This window comes from Cornus florida, unplaced genomic scaffold (genome assembly GCF_030987335.1).
Source record: "Cornus florida cultivar Cherokee Brave unplaced genomic scaffold, ASM3098733v1 CherokeeBrave_3.0.0_Hap2_Chr08, whole genome shotgun sequence".
Taxonomy (NCBI): domain Eukaryota; kingdom Viridiplantae; phylum Streptophyta; class Magnoliopsida; order Cornales; family Cornaceae; genus Cornus; species Cornus florida.
Window position 1 is genome coordinate 43,342,049 of NW_026775578.1, and position 18,146 is coordinate 43,360,194.

Below are 18,146 nucleotides of genomic sequence, written 5' to 3' on the forward strand. Positions count from 1 at the left end.
TCATCTTCAGAGATCCCACAAGTTCGATTGATCCAACATCATTCTATAATCGATCGAACCTTCTTGTCCTTATCCACATGCCAGATCTTATCCAACTGTACCACCCTACCAACCGTTTTTGTTATTTTTTCAAAAATATCTTCAAAATATCTCAGATTTGTTTTTATCCAAAAAGGCGCCGTAATTGAGGATCGATCCAACTCCAATTCGATAGATCTCAACCATGTTCGATTGATCTCACCACAAGTTCGATCGATCGAACTTCCCAAATCCCGAGAAAAATTCAAATTCTAGCTCATTAACAGTTGTCTCATATCCAATCATTAGAGGATTATTGGTGTACGAGCCCAGCTCATTGGGGGTGATTTTTTACCTACCTATATAAGGAATATGAGCCACTTTTACACATATACACATACTTAGAGAAGAGAATAGTTAGTGAAGAAGCAAAGGAAATGAGGAGGTTAGAGACACCAATGGAGACTCTTCATGAACCAAAGAACAGATTTCTTCCATGGAGCTTGCCTTTGAGGGTTGGAGGACATCATCCATGAGTGGTTAGACATCCTCTTGGGGCTAGAGTTAGCCCTAAGCATGCTTTTTACTTCTTGATTTATGTATTTTTGAGGGGATTTGTATTGTGATTCATGTCTTGACACTTATATATATATAAATCTTGTTTATTCAATGATTTATGTGGTTTAATGCTTCCAATTGATCATTTCATTCTATCCATATGTCTATATATGTTATAATAGATATTCATGTGTTTGTTTCTATTTCTTGTGTTATTGATGCATGTTTATGTGTATTGATGCTATAGATTTAGAGATTGTCAAGACATAGTGCTTAATGGAATGTTCTTGTGGTTTATTTGATGGTTCATACTCATTTCTTGATGGATTGTACCTTTCCCTTAGTTTAATTAGTTTAATTTCATATCATTAGCTTAATTGTAGTATAGTTGTAGTTTAGATGTTAAATGGGAGGACAATCCGTGCTTGTTGTTGATGTTCCATACTTATGAAAGCAGGTAACATATATCTCTAACTTTGTGATGTGTTTGGATTGTGAGCTTAAATAAAAGATTAATGGCTTAATTTGATATGTTGTGCTATTCACCATGTTGTTTAGACAATATATGCTTAATTTGTCATTCATGCTTATTGAAACAACCACACACACACTCTTTGTTGCAATACATGTTTTTCTTCTCATTGATCATTCATTAAAGGTGTAAAAAAGTATGCTTAGTGGTGATCTCTAAACCCCAAGATCTCTCTCTCTTTCATTCTCTTTATTGCATTATTGTTTACTTTAGTTCAATTTGCATCTAGTTTAATTCAACCACCAACCACTATTTTGATCACTCGACGTACTAACTCTAATCTTGATTCCTCAACCTAGTATGACACCTCAATCCCTTGGGACGATCCCTTCTTACTCATACTACATAGTATAGGTGTTAAGCGGTTTATAAATTTAAATTATGGTGCCCACTTGACATTAATTTCCAAACTCAAAGTTTTGTGCATTGTTTTGTGCGCACGCACGGGAAGCCACCAACAACTAAAACGCCATACCATTTTTAGACACTTGAAAATTCCAAGCATGCTTCACCAGCAAAGCCAAGTTAAAAGGGTTCAATATCTCTAAACCCTAAACCACCATCCTTTTTACTCTGGCATAGCAAATTCTAAGAAGCCCAATGCACTGAGTTGCTTTTACCATGCTTTCTCCACCAAAATGTTCGCACCTGCTTCATAAGCTCTAGACACAACGTACACGGTAATCGAAAAATAAACATAATACAGGTAGAAAAAGCATTCAACACTGCCTTAATCAAAACCTCCTTACCTCCCTTTGATAGAGTATATTGCCACCAAGATGCTAGATGTTCTTTCCAAAAAAAAAGCCTTCATATTGGCCCAGTTTTAACAAGTTTACAATTGGTTTTTGGCCCGCTCACTCTTCTTGCTTGTCTTTTATTTTGGGGGCCTCAAAATTTAAACATGGGCTAAAAAAAAAAAAAAAAAATTTAATGTCTACATATTGGCCCAGTTGTAACAAGTTTACCTACATTGCTATTTAGTTTATGCATCACATTTAATTTATTATTATTACTTTTTTTATTTTGCAAAGCATCACACTTTATTTATATTCTTATACATTATTCCTATGCCTGGTTCAATTTATTTCTAATACATGATTGCAAGAAAGTTTGGATTTATCTTTGATTTTGGTTTGTTTATGATATTATTTTAATGAAATGATGATTCGGTTTTTCGGATTTTGTGACAAAATTCTGTTTAGATTGTAAAATGATGATTTGGTTGTTTTTTGAAGTGTTATTTATTGTTGATTGTAATGTTCTCTGTTTAGAGTATAAAAGAGTATAAACTATTAGAATTTTGTAGTAAATTTTGGTTTGTTGATAAAATCATGATTATAATTCTTTAGTATATATATGATGATTTTGGTTTGTGACATTCTGAATTGGTGCAGTTTGTTTGGCTTTTATAATAAACCCTTCTAGTAAACTTTGACATTTAGTTTATTCCTTAGCCTTAAAATCCAACTTAATTTTCAGTTTTCTAGCCTTAATATAAATTTTTCTCATTAACTCAGATTTGGAATAAAAAGAAGCTTGAAATGTTTGATTCTAACTTATGACCTTAATTTTTGTTCCCTCTCTAGTATTTAATTGATATATTAATGCTACTAATTATTGGTCTTTTATGAAAATTCATTGACTAACTGATTTTGATATAGGATTTTAGTTTTTTTCTTGTGCAACTAAATTAATTATTGTATTTAATATTTTATATCATTATGTGATTATAAAATTTTGTTCCTTTTCCAACAATGAGTTATCTAGAGATTGGGAATTTGATAAGAAAATGTTGTCGTTATCGAAACTTGGAAATCAAATTCTAAGCTCATGGACTTCACAATCACTGTACACCAACTCCATCTAATTATTCTTGTTTTTCTTCTTCTTCTAGCTTGCTCTATTTGATTTATTTTTTTCTAATAATATTGAATATGTACACTGCACAGGCGCACACAATTATTTGTTGGTGCTGATAGATTTTTATTTATTAGTTAGTTGTCTTATGCACATTGCACAGAAGTACAATTATTTGTCGGTATAATTTATAGTTATTAATTATGTGTCTTATGCACATTACACAAAGGCACATTTTTGAGATACGAAAAGTCGCCAAGTATAATAAAATTTAAAGTTTTTTTGCTCATTATGTTGGTGTAAATTTTTTTTTTTTTTTAATCTTGTTGTTGACCCCCCGACGCTGCTATAATTTTCTGAGTAGTCTCGTAAACAAAACATAGTCGTTTCATTTTAATGAAATTTCTACAATCTTATAAAAATTTTGTACGTGTAAAACCTTTTGTATAAAGAGTCTCACATTTGAAAGTTCGCCTAGGGCCTCTAAAAAATTTGGGACTCTCAAGGCCGCCCTTGATCATCACTTAATAAATTTTGAATTTTTTTTTTAACAATTATACTATGTTATTATTGTTGAAAAGGTTACATTTTAATGTTCAATGTTGTGAAAAAAAAAAGTGTTATGAAGTATTCGAAAAGTGTTTGATACGCAGTTAAAATACCTAAGTATCTGAGAAGTATCGGATACGTGTTACAAATAAAAAAATGTATTTTAAAATTATAGATCAAGGGTGGATCTAGAAATTGTTAATGGGGTGGGTTAATATTTTTTTGGGTAGACTAATAATATATATATATATATATATATATATATATATATATTTATATTTATTTATTTATTTATTTATTTATTTCTTTTGAGCTATGCTAGAATTGCCTAAAGTAAAAAAAAAAAAAAAAAAAAAAAAAAAAAAAAAAAAAAATGGGGTGGGCATAAGCCTAGCTACCAAAGCCCACCCCTAAATCCGCCCTTATTATGGATAGATTTTAAAAAAAAAAAATCAAACACATATCCACAAATATCTTGTGTAGTATCGGGTACGTGTCGCTTTCCTAAAAGTATCTATTTTTCCTAGAATAGGACTACGCATTATTTTCCTTCACATAAACTCATCTTATGAAATTGATTGAATTAAATGTAGACTTATATATATACACTAGGAAAAAAACATGTGTAATGCACGTGATGAATGTTTTGTAACTTATAGAATTTTTGTTTTCATTTTTTTTTTTTTTTATTGTTGATTTGAAACTTGTAATAATAAACCTTAACAAAAATTGCAATTTTTTGTAACTTTTTTTTATATTCATTAATAAATAAATACTGAAATATTTTAAAATTGATAAAATAGATAATTTGTGTTAGAGTTTTATAGAAATTATTTTATTTTCTGTAAAAATATTCATAATAAATAGATAAATACAGTTATATATGATAAAGTTTTATATAAATTATTTTATTTTGTTTACATATATTCTTGTCTAATTAGATTTTATTTTATTAAAAAACTCATAATAAATAGATAATGTGATAGAGTTTTATAGAAAATAAAATAACTAATTTGTGGTAGATTTTAAAGAAGTTTTTTATTTTCATAAAATATATTATTGTTTAATTATATTTTATTTTCTTAAAAAAAAACTCATAATAAATTGATAAATAGGTAACATGTATTAGAATTTTATAGAAAATCTTTTTAAAACTCTTTTTATATGAATTAATAAACATTTTTATATATTAATAATTCTTGTCTAATTAGATTACCTTTTATTAAAAAAAAAACTCATAATAAATGATAATTTGTGGTAAAGTTTTAGAAAAATTATTTTATTTTTTATATCAATTAAAAAATATTTTTTATATTAATAATTCTTGTCTAATTAGATTTTATTTTATTAAAAAACTCATAATAAATAAATAAATAGATAATTTGTGTTAGAGTTTAATAAAAACCCTTCTAAAAACTATTTTTATATCAATTAATAAATATTTTTATATTAATAATTCTTGTCTAATTAGATTTTATTTTGTTAAAAAACTCACAAAAAATAGATAAATAGGTAATTTGTGTTAGAGTTTTATAGAAACTCTTTTAAAACCTCCTTTTATATCAATTAATAAATAATTTTTTTTATTAATAATACTTGTCTAATTAGATTTTCTTTTATTAAAAAACTCATAATGAATAGATAAAGAGGTGATTTTTGTTAGAGTTTTATAGAAACTCTTTAAATATATATGATAGAGTTTTATTGAAAATAAAATAGGTAATTTGTAATAGAGTTTTATAGAAATTATTGTATTTTTTTTACATAAATCATTTTCTAATTATATTTCATTTTATTAAGAAACTCGTAATAAAAGCTAACTTATGGTAGAGTTTTAGAAAATTATTTTATTTTATATATCAATTAATATATATTTTTTATATTAATAATTCTTGTCTAATTAGATTTTTTTTAATTAAAAAATTCTTAATAATAAATAGATAAATCGGTTAATTTGAATTTTATTAGGTAGATTTTAGACTCTTCATATCAATTAATAAATATTTTTTCAATTAATAAATAAATACTGAAACTCTTTGAACATTTAATAATAGTATATATAAAAACTATTTTTAAATCAATTAATAATTTTTTTATATATAAATAAATAAATGTAGAAACTCTTTGGCAGAGCTTATATATTTCACTCTGAAATTCTAGACTTCGGAGCTAGAATTCTGGATTTTAAAAAAATACTAAAACACTTTCCAGAGCTTCTGTATTTTACTCTACAATTCTGAATTTCTAGAATTGTTAATTTATGCACCCCTTCCTCCTTTCCTCATGCCTTTATTTAAAGACTTTTTGGATTCATAGGTTGATGACATGTATCATCTTCTGATAATTAGATAATGACATAATCATAATTGGCTAGTTATATTATAATAATTATCAATAAAAAATAACTATTCTTTTTATATCAAGTAATAAATATTTTATTGTGATTGATTTTATTTGGTAATTTTTAGAATTTTATAAAAACCTTTTTATATAAATAAGTAAATATTTTATTGCGATTGATTTTATTAGGTAATTTTTAGAGTTTTATAGAAACTATTTTTATATCAATTAATAAATATTTTTTTATTTAAATTAATAAATTCTGAAATACTAAAATATCGAAACCCATAATAAAAACTAATTTGTTATATGTGGTAGAGTTTTAAAGAAAATAAAATACTTAATTTGTGGTAGAGTTTATGTAATTTGTGTTAGAGTTTTATAGAAACTCTTTAAATATATCTTTGTCGAATGTGAAAGAGTTTTATTGAAAATAAAATAGGTAATTTGTTGTAGATTTTTATATAAATTATTTAATTTCTTTAAATATATATAGCCTTCTCTAATTATATTTTCTTTTATTAAAAAATTCACAATAAAAGGTAATTTGTTGTAAAGTTTTAAAAAAATTATTTTATTTTTTATATCAATTATTAAATATTTTTATAGTAGTATTTCTTGTCTAATTATATTTTATTTTATTAAAAAACTCAGAATAAAAGGTACTTTGTTGTAAAGTTTTAAAAAAATTATTTTATTTTTATATCAATTATTAAATAGTTTTATAGTAGTAATTCTTTTCTAACTATATTTTCTTTTATTAAAAAACTCATAATAAATAGATAAATAGGTAATTTGTGTTAGAGTTTTATATAAACTCTTTCAAAAAATTATTTTATTTTCTTTAAATATATCTTTGTTTAGAATTTCTTTGATTAAAAAACTCATAATAAATAGATAAATACAGGTTATATCTGATAAAGTTTTAAAGAAAATAAAATAGATAATTTGTGGAAGAGTTTTATAGAAATTATTTTATTTTCTTTAAAAATATTCATAATAAATAAATAAAAACAGGTTTTATGTGATAGAGTTTTATAAAAAATAATATAGCTAATTTGTGGTAGAGTTTTATAACAATTATTTTCTTTTCATTAAATATATTATAGTCTAATTAGATTTTTTTTTATTAAAAAATTCATAATAAATAGATAATGTGATAGAGTTTTATAGAAAACAAAGCAGCAAATTTGTGGTATATTTTATAGAAAATTTTTAATTTTTTTAAAAATATTCTTGTTTAATTATATTATCTTTTATTAAAATAACTCTTAATAAATAGATAAATAGGTAATATGTGTTACAGTTTTATAGAAAATCTTTTAAAAACTCTTTTTATATTAATTAATAAATAGTTTTATATATTTCTGTAAAAATATTCATAATAAATAGATAAATACAGTTTATATGTGATAGAGTTTTATAAAAAATAAAATAGCTAATTTGTGCTAGAGGTTTATAGAAATTATTTTATTTTGTTTAAATATATTCTTGTCTAATTATATTTTATTTTATTAAAAAACTCATAATAAATAGATAATGTGATAGAGTTTTATAAAGAATAATACAGTATATTTGTGGTAGATTTTCAGAAATTTTTTATTTTTTTAAAATATATTCTTGTTTAATTATATTTTTTTATTAAAAAAACTCATAATAAATAGATAAATAGGTAATATGCCTTCTATGGACTCATTTTACAATTTTCTTGCAGAATCCGGTTTAAGGGCATTTTGAGATTTTCTTTTGGAAAATAAATTCCGGTCTAGACTCTATCACATAGAAAATGTGATTTTAGTGGGAGTTTCTTCACATCATTTTTCCGAAAAATGTCGTCTTGGTCTCCAAAACCTCGCGTCGATCCCATTTTTCTGCTTTTTCTACTGTTTGGTTCAATTGAGGTTGGGTTGAACCGGTTCACAGGGGCTGAACCTGTTCAAGGTGTGCTTTGGGTCCAACATGGACATTTTGTCCATGTTGAACTGGTTCAGGGGTGCTGAACCGATTCAAGTCCTCCAGAACCTTTTTGCAGGTTCAGTTTTGGTCTTCCAACTTTGAAATGTCGTAACTTTTTCGTTTCAACTCCGAATTGGTCCATTTTTTACCGCGTCGAAGTAATCTTTCCAATGGTACCAATTTTAGTTTCAGATTCTTCTTTTAACTCGAGATATCCTTATTTTAGTGAGAGGGTGTCAGATTTAGTTTGAACCGAGATAGGGTTCATTTAGGATTTCTCTTCCTTTGGTCTTAGGATTTCATGTGAAGTTACCAAATGATGTTTTTGGATATTTTTGATATCATTTGACTTGTTGGAAGTCAAATTCCTTCCTCTTTGGATAAAATGACCATTTTATACTTGGTCCTTCTTTTGTAAGGTTTTGATACCTTTATCTTCGTTTTGCTTCTGTTGAGCCTCGAAACTCCTCGAAGTACCATTATTGTGTCTTAGGGATGATGTACATCTCTAAGGATTTGTTTATGTTTTGTTTTCGCATTTTTTTTTTTAATCCGTTTTGAGTCGTCACAAGACATACTGAATTAAAAAATTCAGGGTCGTCACATATATATTTGAGTTCGAAGAAATTTTAATACTATTTTAAAACGTTTTAATTTGTTAAGTAGTTGAATGGTAGAATTCAAGTATTTGAGTTGAAACTTTTTAATGAGAAGTTGAGTGATAGGATTAATTTGTTAGTAGTGGGTTTAAAAATTTGTGTAACGTTCCTAAAATAATTATAAAGTAAATAATTTATTTAATTTTTCACAAATTTTAAAAACCTTCCTAGATTTAATGGTTAAATCTATAGAGCGCTCATCTCTCTTGTCATGAGAGCTCTCTTAAGAGTGATACTTCAACTATTACTAGACTCTATTTAGGACAATCACATTTCTTAATCTTTTAACTCTTAATAGTAATAGTTTTTTAAAAATGATTTTAAAGCCGAGTTGTTAGCCAGAATTCTTAGACCTTTTAATTGATCAATATATGTCAAATATAAAAAAAATGAAATCCTTCACTTACTTATATCTTGCATTATCAACCAATTAAATATATTCGATCCAACTATGCTGTCTAACTCGACCCAAATGTCACTGCTGCTTTTTTTTTTTTTTTTTGATATTTTATATTAAATGAAAGATAAGACTTTATTTTGAACCGTTTTTCTAATTTATTAGATGAAACTTTTTAGTGCTTGGATTCTCATAATCTCATCCTTATCACATTGACTGAATTAAATGGAGACCTATAAATAAATATATTAGAGTTCCAATAAATTGTAATAAGGTTTCAGAGTGTTTTAATTTGGTTAGTAGTTGGATGGCAGAATTAAATGATTAGAGTTGAAACTTATCCATTACTCTTACACATCTCCACTTTAAGAATTCACAACATGATCATCAGTGCCAACTAATTATATCTTGTCAGATAAAAACAATAAAATGCATTTATTTAGTGAATCTTATTATTATGTGTTAATATTTAATTAATTAATGATATTAATATATCAAAAATATTAAGAAATAATTTATAGGCCTATTAATTAAGCCTATTTATAGACAATTAAGGTTATTGGCCACCCATGACCTTAGAGCATCTCCAACTGTATGTTAAAATATCATTTTATGTAAAATATATACTGTAATGTATGATGTGTAATTTTTATTTTTTTATTTTTTTATCTTCAGTTAAGATACACTGCTACATCACCAATGTATAAAATTGTTGTGTATTTTACACAACTTTTTTACACAGTCACATCAGTTTATTTCCTTTCTTCTCCTCCTCTCTCATTCCATTAAAGAATCAACCCTATATTAGGTAGGTTTGTAAAAGTTATGTGGGGTATTGGTTGGTTGTTATTGGGGATATATTTTTACACAAAAGGTATAAAATAATTATTGGAGTTAAAAATAAATAATTCAAAATAGGAAAGAAAAAAAAATACACAACGGTTGGAGATGTTCTTAATTAATACTCCGCGTCACAAAAGGAATGTTTGGTTTGAAGAGTAGAAATTTTTAAGAGGGCATGTGGACAATGTATTGTTCCTTGAAAAGTTACTAACGTGCCCTTTAAATTTTGAATATTTAAATTTGAAATTTTAAACTTCAAGAATATATATGAAAAGATGTACTAAAATATATTGTTTGGAAAAGAAAAGTGGACATTTATTTTGGGGCAACTCAAAAAGAAAAAATAGACATTTTTTTTGGGACATGCAAAGGGAGTATACAAGAGAATTAATGTATTGAAAAATGATTTATAAGGCTATTAATTATGCCTATTTATCGAAGTGAAACAAGTCACCAATGATCTTAATTGTTTCACTTCAATCGTTAATAGCTTCATCCAATTTAATCTTATATCCCTTAAGAGATAAATGTAAAGGGTTACGGTATCACTATTTTTATTTTTTATTTTTTATTTTTTTAATGATTGTAATTTACTAGTATATGGTAACATCAAATGATTAGAAGTGAGACTTATCGATGCCTATTGGACTAGACTTCACTTGCTTTTTAATCAATAGAATTCATAATTTGCCAAACATTACTTGTGTCACACTTATATACCATCTTAGTTTAAAAATAGAGATGGGCATCTAAATATAGGAAGACTGCCCATGACCTTTCCAACAGGTTGTACCAGACGGCATTGGACTTAGTTGCTTTTATCCATTCTAATCCGAAAACACAGACTAAAAGTACAAGGCACTCAGCTTTTGTATAAAGTTACGATTCTGTCCCTGATTCCTAGTGTTATGATAATTAACTTATTATGGGCAAGAGGGTCTTTGGAAATACTTACAAGGTAAAAGGGTCAGTGATGTCCACCAAACAAGGAAAACAAAACCTCCATGACAACTGCATGGCCTGTGCTTACCAGGTGTGTAGCCAGCATATGCGTAGGGGGCACGTGTCCCTGCCCTTGCCCTAGCCCCGCCTTATATACAATATATATGAATTTTTAAATTATATTTTACATATATATATATATATATATAAATTTATATATTATGCACCCCCTAAAAATATTAAATTCCCAAAATTCTCGTAACTTTTTCCTTTTTTTTTTTTTTTCATTTACTCTTTCAATTTCTTTAATTTTCTTTAAAAAAAAGTCAAAGTTTCCTTATTCAATTATACTCTAATTAATTTTTTTCAAAATTCTGTCATTTTTCTTTTCTCATTTTTTTTTTTTTTTTCCGACTTCTTAAATTTCTTCATTTTTTTTTTCTTTTGGTACTGTACCCCCTCTAAATTTAAATTATGGCTCCACCCCTGATGCTTACGGTAGTAAATTACATTCCGAACTTGTATTCTTAAGCTCCGGGTGAACTCAATCTCTTTAATCCATTTAATTAATCGTATTGTTTTCGTGTGTCGGGTCAATCTGATTATTTGGTGATATATTTTAACTTAGTTACTATGAACGTTTGTATTATTATGAACATTTCTTTTATTTTAATATCAATCCACTATGAATATTGAATTGTAACTACCTTGATAGTCCAGTGGGTTAACGTTTTCGGTGAATTTTGGAATATCAAATTTCGACTCGTTGTATCTACTAATCTAACTTTGATCCTTCTTATTTTTTTTTAAAAAAAATATATGAATATTGAATTTGGCAGTAAGTATTTTTTTTAAATTGTATTATCCCAAAGTTAGTCGCATTTTCATTAATTTAATTATCCATTATGTCAAATTTTTTATTTATTAAATTTGTATTTTGCCCTTAAGTTAATAAATGAGGAGGCTCGGACATAAGCCAATTATTTATTAGAAGTAGTGATATTTGGAAGGAAGACTTAGGCAAATTATTTTAACAGAATACATTGATTGATCATTAATGCAAAGATAAGAAAATGAAGAGCCCACTTTCGTATATTTGACATATGTTGACGAAATAAAAGTATTCGGTTAAGAAATTTTACCCTTAAAACAAAAAATTCAAAACTTTGCCGCATGTAAACTACCTAGTGGTGGCCCCACACCCACAATTGTGGGCCAGGATATAGAGCTTTGACCGCGTAGATAGTCACGTGGGGTCATACTCATCAGTCATCACTTTTGTTTTTGTTTTACCAAATTCGCAATTTATTCTCACTTTTATTCCCGGGAAAAACGTATCACACTAATCTATAGAGGTTGGTACGTAGCAATTATTTCGATTTAGTTAATGTGCTTAGAAGCCCATTAGGGCGTGTTTGTGGTATTTACCAAACAGAGCTACAAAACAAGAACAAATAATCACTTTGTAGCTAACCATCTCTGTTCTTCTCTCTCTTCTCAAAGCCCACGAGTCCACTTACCTCTGTATATCTATATCTCAAACTTACGTGGAGATCATGCAATGCTACCAAATCAGCTAGTTAACCACAATTCTCTCTCTCCTTCTGTTTTTTTTTTTTTTTTTTCCTTCTCTCTCTACAAACTTCATCTATATAGTTATAGAGAGAGACAAGACTGTCTACATATTTTTAGAGAGAGAAATTAAGCTGGGGAGAGATGGGTGGAGTGAAGAAATGGTTTTGGGACTCACGAGCATTGGTGAGCATGCTTGCGGTTCAGCTCTTCGCGACCGGTCTGCAGCTTCTGTCTCGGATCATCTTGAGTGAAGGGACTTTCGTCTTCGCCCTCATGGCCTATCGTAACGTTGTTGGTGCTGTATCTGTTGCCCCTTTCGCCTTGTTATGGGAAAGGTTTGCTTTATAAAATTTCTCTGTATTTATAATAATCTATATATATATATATGGGTTACTCCGTTGGATTTATCATTACAAAATGACTCTTTTGACTTTCGAGAATATATACTTATCTCGAAAGTTAAAACAAACGCCCACACACACAATATTTCCCGATAGAATGGGAACGTTCAACAAGTATGTGTGTGTCTATATATATATATATATATATATATATATACAGGAAATGTAGGACTAAACAATATGCGTGGTGTTCTATTTTCAGAGGGAAAGCAAAGGAGATGAGGTGGTCAGTTCTGTTCTGGCTCTTCATGAACGCATTAACCGGGTAAGCTAATGCTAGTTTGTTACAACTTCTTATGGGGTTTTATCGTCTGTGATGGGTTGTACAATAAAAAACCTAGGACTTGGTTGAAAGGGTTATATTTTGTTTTTTTGGGTAAGTGAAAGGGTTATATTTATATATATATATATATATTGCAAGAATTTTAATGACTAAATTGTTAATTATTTAAATTCTTGCAACAACATATATGATATAACTACTATTTTATATATATATTAATTAATTAATTAATTTTTATTTTATTTTATGAATTAAAGAGAAAATGTATATATATATATATATATATATTGATATTGATATTGACACGTACTTTGATAGTCTCATTTGTTGGACAACTGTTGTTCTCTCCAATTTTTTTACTCTTATATTATGCCTTAAAAGTATTTATTAAAAATATGCTCAATGAAAATTTGTTACACCTCTTTTTTTCTCATATCATTAATTTTCTTAACGTAATAATGACATCATATATATATTTTTTTTCCTGGAACATCATATCTTACTAATATAAAATCGGTCCAATGGCTATTGTTTGTTGTTTACTGAAAAATTAGGTTGGTGACCACTGCCACACTATAGAGTTAAAAATTATTTTAAAAAAAAAAAAATGTATTTCCCTTGTCGTTTAGATTGTAACTGCTATCCTTATAAAAAAAAAGAAAAAAGAAAAAATGAATACTGCTATATATGTGCAATTACAAATAAAACCTCCTTCACTAAAGCAATTACCCAAAAAAAAAAAAAAAAAAAAAAGACCCTCCTTTACTAAAAAAAATTTAGAAGGGAAATGAGAGCTAACTACTTTTTTCACCAAAGAAGGGTTAATTAGGTTTTTGGATTAGCAACTTATTCTTCAATGTTCGTCGAAATTAGACAGTTAGTTATAATATTCATTCATGTGCAAGTGGGACCCATGGTAAAAAAAACAAGTGATGGACAAGGGTTAACGCTAATAGAACCGAAACATTTATATGATCCAAATAATACTTATACCTAGCTATCACTTACAACTCAATTGATGCAATGATTTGGCTTATTGTGTTATCATTTATCTTGTTTGGGTGGAGGCATAACATATGATTTGGTTGATGTCATTATTATATAAAGGGGAAACCATCCATAATCTTTAAAACTTTAATATTGCATATGCTAGATTTTTTTTTTTTTTTTCTTCAATAATTAGGATGTACGGAGTTTTTGCCCTAATTAATCTACGGAACTCGTGCAAGGCACCCCCATATGGATCGAGTAAAGTTCGGACTATATTCTGGAAGAATTGATCCTGAGACCTGATGATTCATAAGACACCAAGATTTAAGTCTTTTTCAACTAGGCCAACTCCTTTTAATGTACAACCATGTCTAGACATGTCTTGTCACCAAAAAGCAGTGGAAGAGGATTTATTCTAAAATAACCAAACCATTTGTATGGTCCAAACTAGACGTGTCTTGCCACCAAAAAGTAGTGGAAGAGGATTTATTCTAAAATAACCAAACCATTTGTATGGTCCAAACACTAGTACTTTGTTACTACAGCTCAATTGATGCAAGTTGTATATCTTGTTTGGGAGGCATAACATATGATTTGGTCAGCACTATTGCCCTACAGCTAGGTTTTTTTTTTTCTTTTTTTTGAAGGGTACCCTAGAGCTAGGGTTGCGTATATAAAGAACTATGGTTAAGGGTAGTGACCTAAAATAAAAAGGTATCTTGATAGCAACTGTTTTTTTGTCATGTTTATTTTTGGTATTTATTTGGATGATATTTTTGCCAACCATGCTTTTTTTGTTTTTTAAGTCCAATTTTATTCATTGATTACTTACCTTGTTGTATTATTCATGTGTAGGGTACAGATGGCTATGGGATTGTTTTATTATGGTCTAAAAGACACCACAGCTACATATGCTGTAAACTTCCTTAATTTGATCCCAGTTGCCACCTTTGTCTTCTCCACTATAATTGGGTACGATTCATAATAAATTTAATTACCATGTATATTTGGATGCAAATATGTATTAACTTCCAAACATCTAATCTCAATTCTAACATCAACTACTAAAAATATAGCAACGCTATTTGTTGTGAAAAAAATCAACATCGACTGTGATCTATTGTCGATTATTATAAAGAATAAAAACTTTCTAATATAAATATTTAGCTAGGAGCACCTCTGTATTAAATAGAGTTGCAGTCTCGAAACTTCGCTCTTCATTAAATAGAGTTGCAGCTTCAGAACTATGTTTTTGTCTTTTTTAATTCTTAAGATTATAGATTTAAATTTAAGGATTGAACGACCTCTTAAAGTGATACAAGACTGTACTTAAAATAAAAAATTATACCGTTAAGTCGGAATAGAAGATATTTGAAGAATGTCTTTTTATTAAAAAAAAATAAATAAATTTGACTTGTAGAGAGAGCCAGCTGCAACCAATAATATATTAGTATAGTAAAAAAAATTTTTTTTTTGGGGTAGGCTACAGCCCACCTTTGCCTACTCCTGTGTCTGCCCACATCAATTCACTTTTTAGTTTATATATATACACACACTATGTTGAAAGAGGTTTTTTTTTGGATGGGTTGTAGAGTTGAGAAATTGGGACTGCATAGAAGAGCTGGTAAAGTGAAGACTCTAGGGGCAATCTTGTGCCTTGGAGGAGCACTAATTATTAGTCTCTACAAGGGTAAAACATTCCACATTGGTCATCATGGTGTTCATCAACACCTCATCACCAGGACAACTAAGCCCAACTGGACACGTGGCACTCTCTTTTTGGTAGCTAGTGTTTTATCCTATGCTACATGGTTCATCGTCCAGGTATGCAACCCATGCATCCTATGGGTAGTATTGTTAGATCAACACAAAATTCAATCTCATATATATTTTTTTATATTATATTATGTTTTTAATTGATTGAATTTTCTTTTCTTTTCTTTTCTTTTTTTTCCCTCTAAAAGGTAAAGTTGTTCAAAGTATTTCCATATAAATATTGGGCAACACTGTTTACATGCATCATAGCATCAATTCAATCAGTGGTGATAGGGTTATGCTTAGATAGAAAGGAGGCTGCATGGAAGTTGGGATGGAACCTGCAACTAATTACCATCTTCTACTCGGTAAGAATTTTATGTTACTTTCATCTTACATTTTCGTTGCTTAAGGGATAGTTTAGTTATGGTACAATTAGTTCAGCTGATATAATCTCTCCTTAAAAGTGGTACAATTAGTTCAGCTGATATAATCTCTCCTTAAAAGTTCGAGAAGTATAGTAACATTGGTTTATTTAAGAGCGAGATTTAGTTGTCACTTATCATCATTAGTTCAGGTGGTATAACCTCTTTTTCTATGAAGGGGGTGGTGTGAGAGGTTCGAGTCCCATAATGATATTTGTTTGTGTGAGTATTAACTTAATTAAAAAAGAAAAGAAAAAAACAGTGAAGTTTAGTTCATGAAAAATATTTCAGCAAATCATTTATGCCAAACTAATATTAACTATTTTATCGTGCCAAGTATGTTTGCTATGAGCATCTCTCTTGCTAGTTTCATTTATCATCTTATTAGTTTAGTTATCCCTGTCATTTTTTAGCTAGCTTAGTGCAGATTGGGTTTTAAATTTGAGCTAAAAAATTGGGCATTAAATGAAACATTTATCATGTTTTGTTAGGGCTAAGCTTAGCAACCTGAGCATGAAATGTTTGCTATCTAAGAAAGAACGTCTCTAATTTCATTTATCATATTATTTGTTAGGGCTACAAATGGAACTAATCAACTCAAATTTGAGACTAATTGGGCTCATTTATTTTTTAGCTTAGTTTGGAGTGGTTTGAACTAGGGATGTCAATTTAACCTGCTCCGCCCAGCTCCTATTGGGACGGGTTTAAGATCATTCAAATAGAGTTAGGGGCAGGTTTGGGAATGTATGTTCATATGATTACAAGGAAGGCTGGAAATAAACACACACACACACACACAGAGGAAAGTCTAATTATCCCAATATATGACCTGCAGTTTATGTTTAACATGTAGGGAGTATTGGCTACAGCATTAACTTTCTGCTTACTTTCATGGGCAATTGCAAACAGAGGTCCAACCTATCCCTCAATGTTCAACCCTTTGTCCCTAATTTTTGTGGCCATCATAGAGACTCTCTTTATGGGTCAGGACATCACTGTTGGAAGGTACATTTATGAATAAAATTAGCATGAAATGTGACCTTACTTAAGTGCATTACATATTGTTGTGTATTAAATTGTTCAGACTCACATTGCACAAACTATACTGTAAATTATATTGCAGCCTGCTTGGAATGCTTTTGATCGTAGTAGGGTTGTATTTGTTCTTGTGGGCAAAGAGCAATGAGTTGAAAAGCAAGCCTCCACCTAAAGCAGTTGATGGAGAAGCAGCAATACCGGATTCTGAATCTGCAGGGACGCAGTTTACAGCCATAGTAATGCCGACTGCTTCACCTATTACTGACACCGCCACCATTGCTGATAAGAATGAAAATGAAGCGCGGGAAATATAGAAGGAATAAAGGTATCCGAGACCATCACTCAAGAAAGATAGATTGAGATTGTTCGTAGAAATCTTAATCTCTTTAAGTATTGAGTTATCGGTTTCTAGTACATAATATGGACTAGTTTTCTTTCTTTTCTAAATTTTGTAATTGTAATACTACATGACTGTCTAACGAAATGCTGATGATCATCTAATGTCGTATCAATTTGCATCCTGTATGTATTTTGCTGGCAGTGTCCTTTTGTATCGAAAATGAAAAGAAAATGTGAGAGAAGTGTATGGTTCTTCAATTTGGAAATGAAAAGGGAAGTGATGGTTCATTAACTTATTTTAAGAGTTCTTTTTTGGGAAATTGATTCCATATATGTTCTTTTAATTTAGAACATGGAAGTTATAATTCTCATTTTACAAAATTCAAACTCTATAGATTAGAAACTATTCCATGGAAATAATTCGAATACAAGTTTATAGAGAAGATATAAAAGAATTAGGGTTTGATGGATCCAACTTAGTACAATAACACACATGAAGGTGATTTTAATACTTCATCTTTTTCGAATCAACAAGTAGCCCGGTTGTATCGCATGGCCATTTGACAAGTAGTTCATCGATCTGTTTGCTTCCCTTTCTCCAATGTTCAATCCTTGCAAAATGTTACCGTTAATGATTTACATACGTTGTTGGACTCATTCCTTAATAGCTTATACTTTTGGATACG

General features: G+C 28.7%; 1 protein-coding gene across 1 annotated transcript; it reads left to right on the forward strand.

Moving 5' to 3' along the window:
* Positions 1-12,156: 12,156 nt before the first annotated feature.
* Positions 12,157-17,738, forward strand: LOC132271522 (WAT1-related protein At5g64700-like). The gene is made up of 7 exons (XM_059772919.1): positions 12,157-12,564; positions 12,833-12,895; positions 14,759-14,875; positions 15,496-15,727; positions 15,868-16,026; positions 16,937-17,088; positions 17,207-17,738. The coding sequence occupies exons 1-7, from the start codon at positions 12,371-12,373 to the stop codon at positions 17,433-17,435; spliced, it is 1,146 nt and encodes a 381-aa protein (XP_059628902.1). The 5' UTR covers positions 12,157-12,370; the 3' UTR covers positions 17,436-17,738.
* The last annotated feature ends 408 nt before the right edge of the window (positions 17,739-18,146 follow it).

Excerpts from the sequence above, each read along its gene's own strand:
- LOC132271522 (XM_059772919.1), top strand. The coding sequence starts at position 12,371 with ATGGGTGGAGTGAAGAAATGGTTTTGGGACTCACGAGCATTGGTGAGC. Across the intron at positions 14,876-15,495 it reads GTCTTCTCCACTATAATTGG|AGTTGAGAAATTGGGACTGC; the intron begins GTACGATTCATA and ends GATGGGTTGTAG. Across the intron at positions 16,027-16,936 it reads TAATTACCATCTTCTACTCG|GGAGTATTGGCTACAGCATT; the intron begins GTAAGAATTTTA and ends TTTAACATGTAG.